The sequence below is a fragment of the Phyllobates terribilis genome, unplaced genomic scaffold (assembly GCF_046119375.1).
Source record: "Phyllobates terribilis strain yellow unplaced genomic scaffold, ASM4611937v1 Scaffold_1__5_contigs__length_1240528914, whole genome shotgun sequence".
Lineage (NCBI taxonomy): Eukaryota > Metazoa > Chordata > Amphibia > Anura > Dendrobatidae > Phyllobates > Phyllobates terribilis.
In genome coordinates this window covers 1,230,343,243-1,230,361,293 of record NW_027362761.1, presented here as the reverse complement: position 1 = coordinate 1,230,361,293, position 18,051 = coordinate 1,230,343,243, and the positions used below count along the sequence as shown (strand labels likewise).

Below are 18,051 nucleotides of genomic sequence, written 5' to 3'. Positions count from 1 at the left end.
CCGTGGCCTCCACCTATCTCTCTCTGTACGTACCGCGGCCTCCACCTACCTCTCTCTGTACGTACCGTGGCCTCCACCTATCTCTCTCTGTACATACTGTGACCTTTATATATATATATATATATCTCTCTATCTATCTCTGTCTCTCCTCCCGCGGCCTCCACCTAGCTCTCTCTGTACGTACCGCGGCCTCCACCTATCTCTTTCTGTATGTACCGCGGCCTCCACCTATCTCTCTCTGTACGTACCGCGGCCTCCACCTAGCTCTCTCTGTATGTACCTTGGCCTCCACCTATCTCTCTCTGTATGTACCTTGGCCTCCACCTATCTCTCTCTGTATGTACCGCGGCCTCCACCTATCTCTCTCTTTATGTACCGCGGCCTCCACCTATCTCTCTCTGTACATGCCGCGGCCTCCACCTATCTCTCTCTGTACGTACCACGGCCTCCACCTATCTCTCTCTTTATGTACCGCGGCCTCCACCTATCTCTCTCTGTACATGCCGCGGCCTCCACCTAGCTCTTTCTGTACGTACCGCGGCCTCCACTTATCTCTCTCTGTACGTACCGCAGCCTCCACCTATCTCTCTCTGTACGTACCACGGCCTCCACCTATCTCTCTCTGTACGTACCGTGGCCTCCACCTATCTCCCTCTGTACGTACCGTGGCCTCCACCTATCTCTCTCTGTACGTCCCGCCGCCTCCACCTACCTCTCTCTGTACGTACCGCCGCCTTCACCTTTCTCTCTCTGTACATACTGTGACCTTTATATATATATATATATATATATATATATATATCTCTCTATCTATCTCTATCTCTCCTCCCGCGGCCTCCACCTAGCTCTCTCTGTACGTACCGCGGCCTCCACCTATCTCTCTCTGTACGTACCGCGGCCTCCACCTAGCTCTCTCTGTATGTACCGCGGCCTCCACCTATCTCTCTCTGTATGTACCTTGGCCTCCACCTAGCTCTCTCTGTACGTACCGCGGCCTCCACCTAGCTCTTTCTGTACGTACCGCGGCCTCCACCTATCTCTCTCTGTATGTTCCTTGGCCTCCACCTATCTCTCTCTGTATGTACCGCGGCCTCCACCTATCTCTCTCTGTACGTACCGCGGCCTCCACCTATCTCTCTCTGTACGTACCGCGGCCTCCACCTATTTCTCTCTGTAAGTACCGCGGCCTCCACCTAGCTCTCTCTGTACGTACCGCGGCCTCCACCTATCTCTCTCTGTATGTACCGCGGCCCCTACCTATCTCTCTCTGTATGTACCGCGCCCTCCACCTATCTCTCTGTACGTACCGCGGCCTCCACCTATCTCTCTCTGTACGTACCGCGGCCTCCACTTATCTCTCTCTGTACGTACCGCGGCCTCCACCTATCTCTCTCTGTACGTACCGCGGCCTCCACCTATCTCTCTCTGTACGTACCGCGGCCTCCACCTATCTCTCTCTGTACGTACAGTGGCCTCCACCTATCTCCCTCTGTACGTACCGTGGCCTCCACCTATCTCTCTCTGTATGTACCACGGCCTCCACCTATCTCTCTCTGTACGTACCACGGCCTCCACCTATCTCTCTCTGTACGTACCGTGGCCTCCACCTATCTCCCTCTGTACGTACCGTGGCCTCCACCTATCTCCCTCTGTACGTACCGTGGCCTCCACCTATCTCTCTCTGTACGTACCGCGGCCTCCACCTATCTCTCTCTGTACGTACCGCGGCCTCCACCAATCTCTCTCTGTACGTACCGTGGCCTCCACCTATCTCCCTCTGTACGTACCGTGGCCTCCACCTATCTCTCTCTGTACGTACCGTGGCCTCCACCTATCTCCCTCTGTACGTACCGTGGCCTCCACCTATCTCCCTCTGTACGTACCGTGGCCTCCACCTATCTCCCTCTGTACGTACCGTGGCCTCCACCTATCTCCCTCTGTACGTACCGCGGCCTCCACTTATCTCTCTCTGTATGTACCGCGGCCTCCACCTATCTCTCTCTGTACGTGTCGCGGCCTCCACCTATCTCTCTCTGTACGTACCGCGGCCTCCACCTATCTCTCTCTGTACGTACCGTGGCCTCCACCTATCTCTCTCTGTACGTACCGCGGCCTCCACCTATCTCTCTCTGTATGTACCGCGGCCTCCACCTATCTCTATCTGTATGTACCGCGGCCTCCACCTATCTCTCTCTGTACGTGTCGCGGCCTCCACCTATCTCTCTCTGTACGTACCGCGGCCTCCACATATCTCTCTCTGTATGTACCGCGGCCTCCACCTATCTCTCTCTGTACGTACCGCGGCCTCCACCTACCTCTCTCTGTACGTACCGCGGCCTCCACTTATCTCTCTCTGTACGTACCGTGTCCTCCACCTATCTCTCTCTGTATGTACCGCGGCCTCCACCTTTGTCTCTCTCTGTACATACTGTGACCTTTATATATATATATATCTCTCTATCTATCTCTTTCTCTCCCCCCGTGGTCTCCACCTATCTCTCCCCCCGTGGTCTCCACCTAGCTCTCCCTGTACTTACCGCGGCCTCCACCTATCTCTTTCTGTACGTACCGCGGCCTCCACCTATCTCTCTCTGTATGTACCGCGGCCTCCACCTATCTCTCTCTGTACGTACCGTGGCCTCCACCTAGCTCTCTCTGTACGTACCGCGGCCTCCACCTATCTCTCTCTGTACGTACCGCGGCCTCCACCTATCTCTCTCTGTACGTACCGCGCCCTCCACCTATCTCTCTGTACGTACCGCGGCCTCCACCTATCTCTCTCTGTACGTACCGTGGCCTCCACCTATCTCCCTCTGTACGTACCGCGGCCTCCACCTTTCTCTCTCTGTACATACTGTGACATCTATATATATATCTCTCTATCTATCTCCCCCCCCCCCCCCCCATGGTCTCCACCTATCTCTCTCTGTACGTACCGCGGCCTCCACCTATCTCTCTCTGTACGTACCGCGGCCTCCACCTATCTCTCTCTGTACGTACCGTGGCCTCCACCTATCTCTCTCTGTACGTACCGTGGCCTCCACCTATCTCTCTCTGTACGTGCCGCGGCCTCCACCTATCTCTCTCTTAACGTACTACGGCCTCCACCTATCTCTCTCTTTATGTACCGCGGCCTCCACCTATCTCTCTCTGTACGTACCACGGCCTCCACCTATCTCTCTCTTTATGTACCGCGGCCTCCACCTAGCTCTTTCTGTACGTACCGCGGCCTCCACTTATCTCTCTCTGTACGTGTCGCGGCCTCCACCTATCTCTCTCTGTACGTCCCGCCCCTCCACCTATCTCTCTCTGTATGTACCGCGGCCTCCACCTATCTCTCTCTGTACGTACCGTGGCCTCCACCTATCTACCTCTGTACGTACCGTGGCCTCCACCTATCTTTCTCTGTACGTACCGCGGCCTCCACCTACCTCTCTCTGTACGTACCGTGGCCTCCACCTATCTCTCTCTGTACATACTGTGACCTTTATATATATATATATATCTCTATCTATCTCTATCTCTCCTCCCGCGGCCTCCACCTAGCTCTCTCTGTACGTACCGCGGCCTCCACCTATCTCTTTCTGTATGTACCGCGGCCTCCACCTATCTCTCTCTGTACGTACCGCGGCCTCCACCTAGCTCTCTCTGTATGTACCTTGGCCTCCACCTATCTCTCTCTGTATGTACCTTGGCCTCCACCTATCTCTCTCTGTACGTACCGTGGCCTCCACCTAGCTCTCTCTGTATGTACCGCGGCCTCCACCTATCTCTCTCTGTACGTACCGTGGCCTCCACCTAGCTCTCTCTGTAAGTACCCCGGCCTCCACCTATCTCTCTCTGTACGTACCGCGGCCTCCACCTATCTCTCTCTGTACGTACCGCGGCCTCCACCTATCTCTCTCTGTACGTACCGCGGCCTCCACCTATCTCTCTGTACTTACCGCGGCCTCCACCTATCTCTCTCTGTGCGTACCGTGGCCTCCACCTATCTCTCTCTGTACGTGCCGCGGCCTCCACCTATCTCTCTCTGTACGTACCACGGCCTCCACCTATCTCTCTCTTTAAGTACCGCGGCCTCCACCTAGCTCTTTCTGTACGTACCGCGGCCTCCACTTATCTCTCTCTGTACGTGTCGCGGCCTCCACCTATCTCTATCTGTACGTCCCGCCGCCTCCACCTATCTCTCTCTGTACGTACCGCGGCCTCCACCTATCTCTCTCTGTATGTACCGCAGCCTCCACTTATCTCTCTCTGTACGTAATGTGGCCTCCACCTATCTCTCTCTGTATGTACCGCGGCCTCCACTTATCTCTCTCTGTACGTACCGTGGCCTCCACCTATCTCCCTCTGTACGTACCGTGGCCTCCACCTATCTCTCTCTGTACGTACCGCGGCCTCCACCTACCTCTCTCTGTACGTACCGTGGCCTCCACCTATGTCTCTCTCTGTACATACTGTGACCTTTATATATATATATATATATATATATATCTCTCTATCTATCTCTGTCTCTCCTCCCGCGGCCTCCACCTAGCTCTCTCTTTACGTACCGCGGCCTCCACCTATCTCTTTCTGTATGTACCGCGGCCTCCACCTATCTCTCTCTGTACGTACCGCGGCCTCCACCTAGCTCTCTCTGTATGTACCTTGGCCTCCACCTATCTCTCTCTGTATGTACCTTGGCCTCCACCTATCTCTCTCTGTACGTACCGCGGCCTCCACCTATCTCTCTCTTTATGTACCGCGGCCTCCACCTATCTCTCTCTGTACATGCCGCGGCCTCCACCTATCTCTCTCTGTACGTACCACGGCCTCCACCTATCTCTCTCTTTATGTACCGCGGCCTCCACCTATCTCTCTCTGTACATGCCGCGGCCTCCACCTAGCTCTTTCTGTACTTACCGCGGCCTCCACTTATCTCTCTCTGTACGTACCGCAGCCTCCACCTATCTCTCTCTGTACGTACCGCAGCCTCCACCTATCTCTCTCTGTACGTACCGTGGCCTCCACCTATCTCCCTCTGTACGTACCCTGGCCTCCACCTATCTCTCTCTGTACGTCCCGCCGCCTCCACCTATCTCTCTCTGTATGTACCGCGGTCTCCACCTATCTCTCTCTGTACGTACCGTGGCCTCCACCTATCTCCCTCTGTACGTACCGTGGCCTCCACCTATCTCTCTCTGTACGTACCGCCGCCTTCACCTTTCTCTCTCTGTACATACTGTGACCTTTATATATATATATATATATATATCTCTATCTATCTCTATCTCTCCTCCCGCGGCCTCCACCTAGCTCTCTCTGTACGTACCGCGGCCTCCACCTATCTCTTTCTGTATGTTCCGCGGCCTCCACCTATCTCTCTCTGTACGTACCGCGGCCTCCACCTAGCTCTCTCTGTATGTACCGCGGCCTCCACCTATCTCTCTCTGTATGTACCTTGGCCTCCACCTATCTCTCTCTGTATGTACCGCGGCCTCCACCTAGCTCTTTCTGTACGTACCGCGGCCTCCACCTATCTCTCTCTGTATGTACCTTGGCCTCCACCTATCTCTCTCTGTACGTACCGCGGCCTCCACCTATCTCTCTGTGTACGTACCGCGACCTCCACCTATCTCTCTCTGTACGTACCGCGGCCTCCACCTATTTCTCTCTGTACGTACCGCGGCCTCCACCTAGCTCTCTCTGTACGTACCGCGGCCTCCACCTAGCTCTCTCTGTACGTACCGCGGCCTCCACTTATCTCTCTCTGTACGTACCGCGGCCTCCACCTATCTCTCTCTGTACGTACCGTGGCCTCCACCTATCTCTCTCTGTACGTACCGTGGCCTCCACCTATCTCTCTCTGTACGTACCGCGGCCTCCACCTATCTCTGTACGTACCGCGGCCTCCACCTATCTCTCTCTGTACGTACCGCGGCCTCCACCTATCTCTCTCTGTACGTACCGCGGCCTCCACCTAGCTCTCTCTGTACGTACCGCGGCCTCCACCTAGCTCTCTCTGTACGTACCGCGGCCTCCACCTATCTCTCTCTGTACGTACCGCGGCCTCCACCTATCTCTCTCTGTACGTACCGCGGCCTCCACCTATCTCTCTCTGTACGTACCGCGGCCTCCACCTATCTCTCTCTGTACGTACCGCGGCCTCCACCTATCTCTCTCTGTACGTACCGCGGCCTCCACCTATCTCTCTCTGTACGTACCGCGGCCTCCACCTATCTCTCTCTGTACGTACCGCGGCCTCCACCTATCTCTCTCTGTACGTACCGCGGCCTCCACCTATCTCTCTCTGTACGTACCGCGGCCTCCACCTATCTCTCTCTGTACGTACCGCGGCCTCCACTTATAACTCTCTGTACGTACCGCGGCCTCCACCTATCTCTCTCTGTACGTACCGCGGCCTCCACCTATCTCTCTCTGTACGTACCGCGGCCTCCACTTATCTCTCTCTGTATGTACCGCGGCCTCCACCTATCTCTCTCTGTACGTACCGCGGCCTCCACCTATCTCTCTCTGTACGTACCGCGGCCTCCACCTATCTCTCTCTGTACGTACCGCGGCCTCCACTTATCTCTCTCTGTATGTACCGCGGCCTCCACCTATCTCTCTCTGTACGTACCGCGGCCTCCACCTATCTCTCTCTGTACGTACCGCGGCCTCCACCTACCTCTCTCTGTACGTACCGCGGCCTCCACCTACCTCTCTCTGTACGTACCGCGGCCTCCACCTATCTCTCTCTGTACGTACCGCGGCCTCCACCTAGCTCTCTCTGTACGTACCGCGGCCTCCACCTATCTCTCTCTGTACTTACCGCGGCCTCCACCTATCTCTCTCTGTACGTACCGCGGCCTCCACCTATCTCTCTCTGTACGTACCGCGGCCTCCACCTATCTCTCTCTGTACGTACCGTGGCCTCCACCTAGCTGTCTCTGTACGTACCGCGGCCTCCACCTAGCTCTCTGTACGTACCGCGGCCTCCACCTATCTCTCTCTGTACGTACCGCGGCCTCCACCTATCTCTCTGTACGTACCGCGGCCTCCACCTATCTCTCTCTGTACGTATCGTGGCCTCCACCTATCTCCCTCTGTGCGTACCGTGGCCTCCACCTATCTCTCTCTGTACGTGCCGCGGCCTCCACCTATCTCTCTCTGTACGTACCGTGGCCTCCACCTATCTCTCTCTGTACGTACCGCGGCCTCCACCTAGCTCTCTCTGTACGTACCGCGGCCTCCACCTATCTCCCTCTGTATGTAGCGCGGCCTCCACCTATCTCTCTCTGTACGTACCGCCGCCTTCACCTATCTCCCTCTGTACGTACCGTGGCCTCCACCTATCTCTCTCTGTACGTGCCGCGGCCTCCACCTATCTCTCTCTGTATGTACCGCGGTCTCCACCTAGCTCTTTCTGTACGTACCGCGGCCTCCACTTATCTCTCTCTGTATGTACCGCGGCCTCCACCTATCTCTCTCTGTACGTGTCGCGGCCTCCACCTATCTCTCTCTGTACGTACCGCGGCCTCCACCTATCTCTCTCTGTATGTACCACGGCCTCCACCTATCTCTCTCTGTACGTACCGTGGCCTCCACCTATCTCTCTCTGTACGTACCGCGGCCTCCACCTATCTCTCTATGTATGTACCGCGGCCTCCACCTATCTCTATCTGTATGTACCGCGGCCTCCACCTATCTCTCTCTGTACGTGTCGCGGCCTCCACCTATCTCTCTCTGTACGTACCGCGGCCTCCACCTATCTCTCTCTGTATGTACCGCGGCCTCCACCTATCTCTCTCTGTACGTACCGCGGCCTCCACCTACCTCTCTCTGTACGTACCGCGGCCTCCACCTTTGTCTCTCTCTGTACATACTGTGACCTTTATATATATATATATCTCTCTATCTATCTCTATCTCTCCCCCCGTGGTCTCCACCTATCTCTCCCCCCGTGGTCTCCACCTAGCTCTCCCTGTACTTACCGCGGCCTCCACCTATCTCTCTCTGTACGTACCGCGTCCTCCACCTAGCTCTCTCTGTATGTTCTGCGGCCTCCACCTATCTCTCTGTACGTACCGCGGCCTCCACCTACCTCTCTCTGTACGTACCGCGGCCTCCACCTACCTCTCTCTGTACGTACCGCGGCCTCCACCTATCTCTCTCTGTACGTACCGCGGCCTCCACCTACCTCTCTCTGTACGTACCGCGGCCTCCACCTATCTCTCTCTGTATGTTCCGCGGCCTCCACCTAGCTCTCTCTGTATGTTCCGCGGCCTCCACCTATCTCTCTCTGTATGCACCGCGGCCTCCACCTACCTCTCTCTGTACGTACCGCGGCATCCACCTATCTCTCTCTGTACGTACCGCGGCCTCCACCTATCTCTCTCTGTACGTACCGCGGCCTCCACCTATCTCTCTCTGTACGTACCGCGGCCTCCACCTATCTCTCTCTGTACGTACCGCGGCCTCCACCTACCTCTCTCTGTACGTACCGCGGCCTCCACCTATCTCTCTCTGTACGTACCGCGGCCTCCACCTATCTCTCTCTGTACGTACCGTGGCCTCCACCTAGCTGTCTCTGTACGTACCGCGGCCTCCACCTAGCTCTCTGTACGTACCGCGGCCTCCACCTATCTCTCTCTGTACGTACCGCGGCCTCCACCTATCTCTCTGTACGTACCGCGGCCTCCACCTATCTCTCTCTGTACGTATCGTGGCCTCCACCTATCTCCCTCTGTGCGTACCGTGGCCTCCACCTATCTCTCTCTGTACGTGCCGCGGCCTCCACCTATCTCTCTCTGTACGTACCGTGGCCTCCACCTGTCTCTCTCTGTACGTACCGCGGCCTCCACCTAGCTCTCTCTGTACGTACCGCGGCCTCCACCTATCTCCCTCTGTATGTAGCGCGGCCTCCACCTATCTCTCTCTGTACGTACCGCCGCCTTCACCTATCTCCCTCTGTACGTACCGTGGCCTCCACCTATCTCTCTCTGTACGTGCCGCGGCCTCCACCTATCTCTCTCTGTATGTACCGCGGTCTCCACCTAGCTCTTTCTGTACGTACCGCGGCCTCCACTTATCTCTCTCTGTATGTACCGCGGCCTCCACCTATCTCTCTCTGTACGTGTCGCGGCCTCCACCTATCTCTCTCTGTACGTACCGCGGCCTCCACCTATCTCTCTCTGTATGTACCACGGCCTCCACCTATCTCTCTCTGTACGTACCGTGGCCTCCACCTATCTCTCTCTGTACGTACCGCGGCCTCCACCTATCTCTCTATGTATGTACCGCGGCCTCCACCTATCTCTATCTGTATGTACCGCGGCCTCCACCTATCTCTCTCTGTACGTGTCGCGGCCTCCACCTATCTCTCTCTGTACGTACCGCGGCCTCCACCTATCTCTCTCTGTATGTACCGCGGCCTCCACCTATCTCTCTCTGTACGTACCGCGGCCTCCACCTAGCTCTCTCTGTACGTACCGCGGCCTCCACCTATCTCCCTCTGTATGTAGCGCGGCCTCCACCTATCTCTCTCTGTACGTACCGCCGCCTTCACCTATCTCCCTCTGTACGTACCGTGGCCTCCACCTATCTCTCTCTGTACGTGCCGCGGCCTCCACCTATCTCTCTCTGTATGTACCGCGGTCTCCACCTAGCTCTTTCTGTACGTACCGCGGCCTCCACTTATCTCTCTCTGTATGTACCGCGGCCTCCACCTATCTCTCTCTGTACGTGTCGCGGCCTCCACCTATCTCTCTCTGTACGTACCGCGGCCTCCACCTATCTCTCTCTGTATGTACCACGGCCTCCACCTATCTCTCTCTGTACGTACCGTGGCCTCCACCTATCTCTCTCTGTACGTACCGCGGCCTCCACCTATCTCTCTATGTATGTACCGCGGCCTCCACCTATCTCTATCTGTATGTACCGCGGCCTCCACCTATCTCTCTCTGTACGTGTCGCGGCCTCCACCTATCTCTCTCTGTACGTACCGCGGCCTCCACCTATCTCTCTCTGTATGTACCGCGGCCTCCACCTATCTCTCTCTGTACGTACCGCGGCCTCCACCTACCTCTCTCTGTACGTACCGCGGCCTCCACCTTTGTCTCTCTCTGTACATACTGTGACCTTTATATATATATATATCTCTCTATCTATCTCTATCTCTCCCCCCGTGGTCTCCACCTATCTCTCCCCCCGTGGTCTCCACCTAGCTCTCCCTGTACTTACCGCGGCCTCCACCTATCTCTCTCTGTACGTACCGCGTCCTCCACCTAGCTCTCTCTGTATGTTCCGCGGCCTCCACCTATCTCTCTGTACGTACCGCGGCCTCCACCTACCTCTCTCTGTACGTACCGCGGCCTCCACCTACCTCTCTCTGTACGTACCGCGGCCTCCACCTATCTCTCTCTGTACGTACCGCGGCCTCCACCTACCTCTCTCTGTACGTACCGCGGCCTCCACCTATCTCTCTCTGTATGCTCCGCGGCCTCCACCTAGCTCTCTCTGTATGTTCCGCGGCCTCCACCTATCTCTCTCTGTATGCACCGCGGCCTCCACCTACCTCTCTCTGTACGTACCGCGGCATCCACCTATCTCTCTCTGTACGTACCGCGGCCTCCACCTATCTCTCTCTGTACGTACCGCGGCCTCCACCTATCTCTCTCTGTACGTACCGCGGCCTCCACCTATCTCTCTCTGTACGTACCGCGGCCTCCACCTACCTCTCTCTGTACGTACCGCGGCCTCCACCTATCTCTCTCTGTACGTACCGCGGCCTCCACCTATCTCTCTCTGTACGTACCGCGGCCTCCACCTATCTCTCTCTGTACGTACCGCGGCCTCCACCTATCTCTCTCTGTACGTACCGCGGCCTCCACCTATCTCTCTCTGTACGTACCGCGGCCTCCACCTATCTCTCTCTGTACGTACCGCGGCCTCCACCTATCTCTCTCTGTACGTACCGCGCCCTCTACCTATCTCTCTCTGTACGTACCGCGGCCTCCACCTATCTCTCTCTGTACGTACCGCGCCCTCCACCTATCTCTTTCTGTACGTACCGCTTCCTCCACCTATCTCTCTCTGTACGTACCGCGGCCTCCACCTATCTCTCTCTGTACGTACCGCGGCCTCCACCTATCTCTCTCTGTACGTACCGCGGCCTCCACCTATCTCTCTCTGTACGTACCGCGGCCTCCACCTATCTCTTTCTGTACGTACCGCGGCCTCCACCTATCTCTCTCTGTACGTACCGCGGCCTCCACCTATCTCTCTCTGTACGTACCGCGGCCTCCACCTTGCTTCCTACGGATGTGTGATGTTGTTGTCTTTAGTCTCAGCAGTTATCCATTGTTGCCGTCTGTACCCAGCACCGTTCCTCCAGCGCTCCTCCTGTCCGGTCTCACGTCCTGGTGTCTTCCTCTGGTTCTGCTGCTCTGCTGCTTCGTCCGCTCGCTGTGAGGGAACTTGTCCTCCTTATGAAGGTGCCTCCACTACCGCCCACCATGGCAGATGGTGCTCTCCACCGAGTCCAGGTACCTCTGCTGGTACACACACCACAGGGCACTGTGCTACTGAGTGCCGTATCTATGGCTTCAGCACATAAAAGTATGAGGAGCTTCAACACTTACTTACAGTAAAAGTTCAAACTCGTGATAAGTCACCAGGGCTTGTTGGACCAGTGAAGATCCCGTTTCATGTGTAATGAACCCGGTGCTTCACTCTGTCCTGTGGTCTGTCAGTCTTGTCCTGGCACACACCGCAAATATCGCCAGTATCCTACAACTTCCTACAATGCAGAATTGGGATCTGTGTGCTTGGTAAAATCTGCTGTGCAGATCCATACCTGGCAGGATTCCTTTTGTCATTTTACAGTTCGACCACTAGTGGCTGCTATTGTTCACCTTGAAATTGTGCTGCAATTCCACTTCTTACCACTGGAGGCTGCTGTTGTGTGCTGCAATTGCCCTTTACAAAGATTGTAGATTATGAACCCGTGGAATCCACCTTGTTTCCTACTTGGGCCGACTTAAAGCCACTTGGATCCCTCACTCTTTGCTTGAGTATTGTGTCTAGCTGTTTAGTCTAGTTCCAGTCTCCAGCTCCTATACTTACCCAGACTGTTCTCACCTATCTACTGATTGTTTCCTACAACTCTTTTATTTCATCCAAGTACATCTACAACTGCTTGTGTTTCTCTGGCTACTGGTTTCCAGCAGTACTACGCCAGTAGCATAACAGGATACTCAAGCCTTCATCATGGACACTGCCGAGGGAGGAAAATTGGAGGTGCGTGTAACTAAGATGAACTGTTTGCTTACCAACATCTATGCAGATATGCGAACACTAAAAACAAAATACACTCAGACAACTCATAACGTTCACATGTTTGGACAAGCTACACAGGATCTACAGAATATTGTGCATGATGTAAGCAATAAGATTGCACTGCAATCTGAGCAGATCCTTCAATTGGGCCAGCCCCCTCATTGAAACTCACGATGATCGACTTAATGATCTGGAGTTTTTCCTAGCAGCCGTGAGCCAAGTGTTTGATGACTCTAATCGTCGTTCAACAGCTTCAGCTATTCTGATGGCGCTACGTCAGGGTAATCGCTCTGGTGCGGAGTACGCCACAGAATTCAGACGATGGGTGATTAATGCTGCAAAATTTTATTTTTTTAAGTACGGACTTTTCAGCGTATTCACTGATGAACTAGCCGGGGCCGATGCTCCAACCTATTTTGATGACTTCATTCACCATAGTATTCATATAGACAGCCGATAATCAGAGAGAAGATTGGAAAAGTGGAATTCACACTGGTCCCGCAACAGTAATCGTTATCCACCTGCTTCAACCACCGGTCCCAGAGACTTTGAGATAAAGAGTCCTCACATATCAATTGTCGTCAATCGTCCCTCTCCACTACGTAAAACAGTGGCAGTGGTAGCGGATCCCAACTTTTCTGATAAAGAATCAGTCCTGTCTGAACCAGCTCCTCCAGTGAATGTGCCATCATCCATTCAATTTCTTCTATTGCACCCAACATTAAAAAAGAGAACAAAGACTCTCATTGCTTCATTTCTATCAAGTTTGACGTTGATACTCAATGGATTTCCACATCTGCCAGACAGGCTGGCGGGCACTTCTGGTTAACAGGCTGGTGGGCACGGCTGGTTAACAGGCTGGCGAGCAGCACAGGGACCTGAGAACTGACAGAAAGGTTAGGAGACCAAACTAACACATTTCCATATTGGGGGAGATGCCTTATATATTACCTGTCCTCCGGCCATTGGCCGGGGAGATCTTAGGACAGTGCACACGGCCCCTTTAAGAGACAGGGAGCACGTGCCCTAAGTACAGTGCCCAGGGATCTGCGCGCACCCTGGACACAGCCAGCTTGAGAGACGAGCGGCGGTGCAGGAGACACCTGGCCTGGGCTGTGGCGGTAAGGGATTCTGTGTCTCTGCCGGGCAGGAGGCCGAGACGCCGGTACTACAGTACACTACACTACGCCCCCTCTTCTTTAAGACCACAAGAAATATGTCCAGAAGAAGAGCATTAATGGGTTCCCATGACCTCTCCTCAGGACCAAACCCCTTCCAATCCACAAGAAAAAAAGTTTTTCCTCTTACCCTCTTGATAGCCAAAATGTTCTCTACCTCAAAAACGTCCTCAGCGCTGACTGGAGCTGGAGCGGTACCCAGAACGTCAGAGAAAGGATTGAGGACAACAGGCTTGAGAAGAGACACATGGAAGGAATTGTCGATCTGTAATGAGATAGGGAGTTTCAGTTTGTACGCCACAGAATTGATCTGTCTCAGGATCTCAAAAGGATCAATGAACCGCGGACCCAATTTGTGTGAAGGAATCTTGAGACGAACATACTTGGAGGATAACCAGACCTTGTCCCCCGGACGGAATAGAGGCGGATCCAGATGTCTCTTGTCTGCATGTCTCTTCATGCGCTCAGAAGACTGCAGCACCGAAGACTTGGTGTCCTCCCAGACCTCGGAAAAAATTTTAACTAGAGATTCCGCAGTAGGATTGTCAACAGAAGCAGAGACAGGAAACGGAATATTGGGATCGTGACCGTACACCACAAAAAATGGAGACTTGGCTGAAGATTCACTCACGTGGTTATTGTAGGAAAATTCGGCCCAAGGCAGGAGTTCCACCAAGTTGCTATGGTGGGCGTTGACGAAGTGCCGGAGGAAGCTAGTCAGGATTTGATTGATACGCTCAACCTGGCCAGTAGATTGTGGATGATAAGCCAATGAGAAATCCAATGCGACGTTCAGAAGCTTGCACGTGGCTCTCCAGAAGCGTGAAGCAAACTGGACTCCCCTATCCAAGATAATATGAAGACCATGGAGACAGAAGATGTGAAGAATGAACTCTTTAGCCAGCACTGGCGCAGAGGGAAGACCCGGCAAGGGAATGAAGTGGGCCATCTTGGAGAAGCGGTCAGCGACCACCCATATGACAGTACAACCGTCCAATACTGGAAGATCCGTGATGAAATCCATCATAATGTGTTGCCACGGAGCGGAGGGCACAGGTAGAGGAAGTAGTCGCCCAGTCGGAAGTTGCCTAGGAGTCTTGTTTCAAGCACAAGAAGAGCAGGCTGAGACAAAATCCGCAACGTCCTTGCGCAGGGTTGGCCACCAATAATGTTGGGAGATAAGAAGTGTCTTCTTCTGTCCGGCATGGCCTGCCAGTTTAGACGAATGACCCCAGAAGAGGACCCTTCTACTATCCGGATCAGATACAAAAGTCTTACCTGGAGGAAAACGAGACAGATTAAACGGGGCGACAGAAATTATTCTGGAGGGCTCAATGATGTGTAGAGGCTCCTCCTCTTGGTCGGTCGACAGAAATGATCTGGAGAGTGCGTCTGCCTTGATATTTTTATCTGCCGGCCGGAAACGTAGAGAGAAATTAAAGCGGGCGAAGAACAGAGACCATCTGGCCTGACGAGGATGAAGTCTTTGGGTAGACCTCAGGTATGCGAGATTCTTATGGTCCGTGTAGATGACCACAGAATGTAGAGCCCCTTCTAGCAAGAACCGCCATTCTTCCAGCTCCAGTTTGATGGCAAGCAGTTCCCGATCTCCTATGGAGTAATTGCGCTCAGAAGAGAAGAAGCGCTTAGAAAAGAAGCCGCAGGTCACCATTCGCCCGGACGAGGATTTCTGGGTGAGAACTGCTCCGGCCCCTGAGGAAGAGGCATCAGCTTCCAGGAAGAACTGTTTGTTAGAGTCAGGCCGGTGTAGCACTGGAGCAGAAGAGAAAGCTAGCTTCAAGGACATGAAGGCACTTTCCACCTCAGGAGTCCATTCCTTGGGATTAGCCCCTCTGCGGGTAAGGGCAGAAATGGGAGCCGTCCGGGAAGAGAAGTGAGGGATGAACAGGCGGTAATACACTGCTCAAAAAATAAAGGGAGCACTCAAATCCCCCCTCCTAGATCTGAATGAATGAAATATTCCCATTGAATACTTTGTTCTGTACAAAGCTGAATGTGCTGACAATAAAATCACACAAAAATCATCAATGGAAATCACATTTATTAACCAATGGAGGCCTGGATTTGGAGTCACCCCCAAAATTAAAGTGGAAAAACACACTACAGGCTGATCCAACTTTGATGTAATGTCCTTAAAACAAGTCACAATGAGGCTGAGTATTGTGTGTGGCCTCCACGTGCCTGTATGACCTCCCTACAATGCCTGTGCATGCTCCTGATGAGGCTGAGTATTGTGTGTGGCCTCCACGTGCCTGTATGACCCCCCCTACAACGCCTGGGCATGCTCCTGATGAGGCTGAGTATTGTGTGTGGCCTCCACGTGCCTGTATGACCTCCCTACAACGCCTGGGCATGCTCCTGATGAGGCTCAGTATTGTGTGTGGCCTCCACGTGCCTGTATGACCTCCCTACAACGCCTGGGCATGCTCCTGATGAGGTTGCGGATGGTCTCCTGTGGGATCTCCTACCAGACCTGGACTAAAGCATCCGCCAACTCCTGGACAGTCTGTGGTGCAACGTGACGTTGGTGGATGGAGCGAGACATGATGTCCCAAATGTGCTCAATCGGATTCAGGTCTGGGGAACGGGCGGGCCAGTCCATAGCTTCAATGCCTTCATCTTGCAGGAACTGCTGACACACTCCAGCCAGGGAGGTGGACAGGCTGGCGGGCACGGCTGGAGGCAGAGGCAGAGACGCCGGCGCTACAGATACATTGACTGCACATGTGCCGGGAGCCACGGGTGACAGAAGCTGGTAATCACACAGCCTCAGTACACACACGTCGGACCGGCGGCCCGACATGTGCAAATACGCATGCGCCCCTCAAACATAGCGCTTGCCAGGAGCAGTATTCAAATGTCATAGGCAGTGCCAGCACTGACTGAATCTGATAATCACACCCCTATGACTGAATACGAGCAGGTAAGACAAAGTATATAAAACGTTATAAAATCATTAATACCACCAATTTTCATGAAAACAGCTTGTTAGTGATGCACATTGCATCACTAACAAGTAGGCCCGGCATCAGCACCCGGGCAAGTGCCGGGGCCCTGAGCAGGCGGGGGGGCCCACTCGCCATCGGGCACCCCTGTGTGCTATGGGACCCGTGAGCTGTGCGATGCCAGCGGTTGCTCAGGGCTCTGGCAGCCGGCATAATACGTCTCAGGTCAGAGGACGCGGTGACGTCTTTCCACCGCGCCCTCTCCTGAGCTGTCACAGCGCAGAGCGAGTCCAGAGCTGAGCAGCGGCAGCAGGTGAGAAGAAGTGAGGTAAGTATTTTGGGGTTTTTTTCTTTATGTATGGAGGCATTGGAATTATATGGAGGGCGAAGTGACATCCTGCATGGGGCATTATATGGGGGGGGGGGACATCCTGCATGGGGCATTATATGGGGGGGGGGGACATCCTGCATGGGGCATTATATGGGGGGAGTGACTGGAGGACTGTGGGGCCATTATATTGTATGGAGCATTATACGGGGCTCATATACTGTATGGAGGACTATGTGGGGCCATTATACTGTATGGAGGACTATGTGGGGCCCATAATACTGTATGGAGGACTATATGGGGCTATTATACTGTATGGAGCATTATATGGGGCCATTATACTGTATAGAGCATTATACGGGGCTCATATACTGTATGGAGGACTATGTGGGCCATTATATGGGGGGGGGGGACTGACATCCTGCATGGGGCATTATATGGGGGGCGGGAGTGACATCCTGCATGGGGCCTTATATGGGGGGGAGTGACTGTATGGAGGACTATGTGGGGCCATTATACTGTATGGAGCATTATATGGGGCCATTATACTGTATGGAGCATTATATGGGGCCATTATACTGTATGGAGGACTATGTGGGGCCCATTATACTGTATGGAGGACGATGTGGGGCCCATTATACTGTATGGAGGACTATGTGGGGCAATTATACTGTATGGAGCATTATATGGGGCCATTATACTGTATGGAGGACTATGTGGGGCCCATTATACTGTATGGAGGACTATGTGGGGCCATTATACTGTATGGAGGGCTTTGTGGGGCCATTATACTGTATGGAGGGCTATGTGGGGCCCATTATACTGTATGGAGGACTATGTGGGGCCCATTATACTGTATGGAGGACTATGTGGGGCAATTATACTGTATGGAGCATTATATGGGGCCATTATTCTGTATGGAGGACTATGTGGGGCCCATTATACTGTATGGAGCATTATATGGGGCCATTATACTTTATGGAGGACTATGTGGGGCCCATTATACTGTATGGAGGACTATGTGGGGCCCATTATACTGTATGGAGGACTATGTGGGGCCATTATACTGTATAGAGGACTATGTGGGGCCATTATACTGTATGGAGCATTATATGGGGCCATTATACTGTATGGAGGACTATGTGGGGCCCATTATACTGTATGGAGGACTATACTGTCCGGTCTGCACTGTGCGCTGTGAGGATTTGCCGGTTTCTGAACTATTGTAGAATTTACAATAGATATCGCTCATGTAATG

The 18,051-nt window shown here is 54.0% G+C and overlaps 1 protein-coding gene across 1 annotated transcript in view; it reads left to right on the top strand.

Moving 5' to 3' along the window:
• Window positions 1–18,051, top strand: part of M1AP (meiosis 1 associated protein) — a 172,987-nt gene that overhangs the window by 140,423 nt on the left and 14,513 nt on the right. Inside the window, exons 9-11 of the mRNA XM_073668240.1 lie at window positions 11,328–11,528; window positions 12,680–12,758; window positions 14,144–14,248. Of these exons, the coding sequence (XP_073524341.1) occupies window positions 11,328–11,528; window positions 12,680–12,758; window positions 14,144–14,248 (385 nt within the window). The remainder of the gene's footprint in view (window positions 1–11,327; window positions 11,529–12,679; window positions 12,759–14,143; window positions 14,249–18,051) is intronic.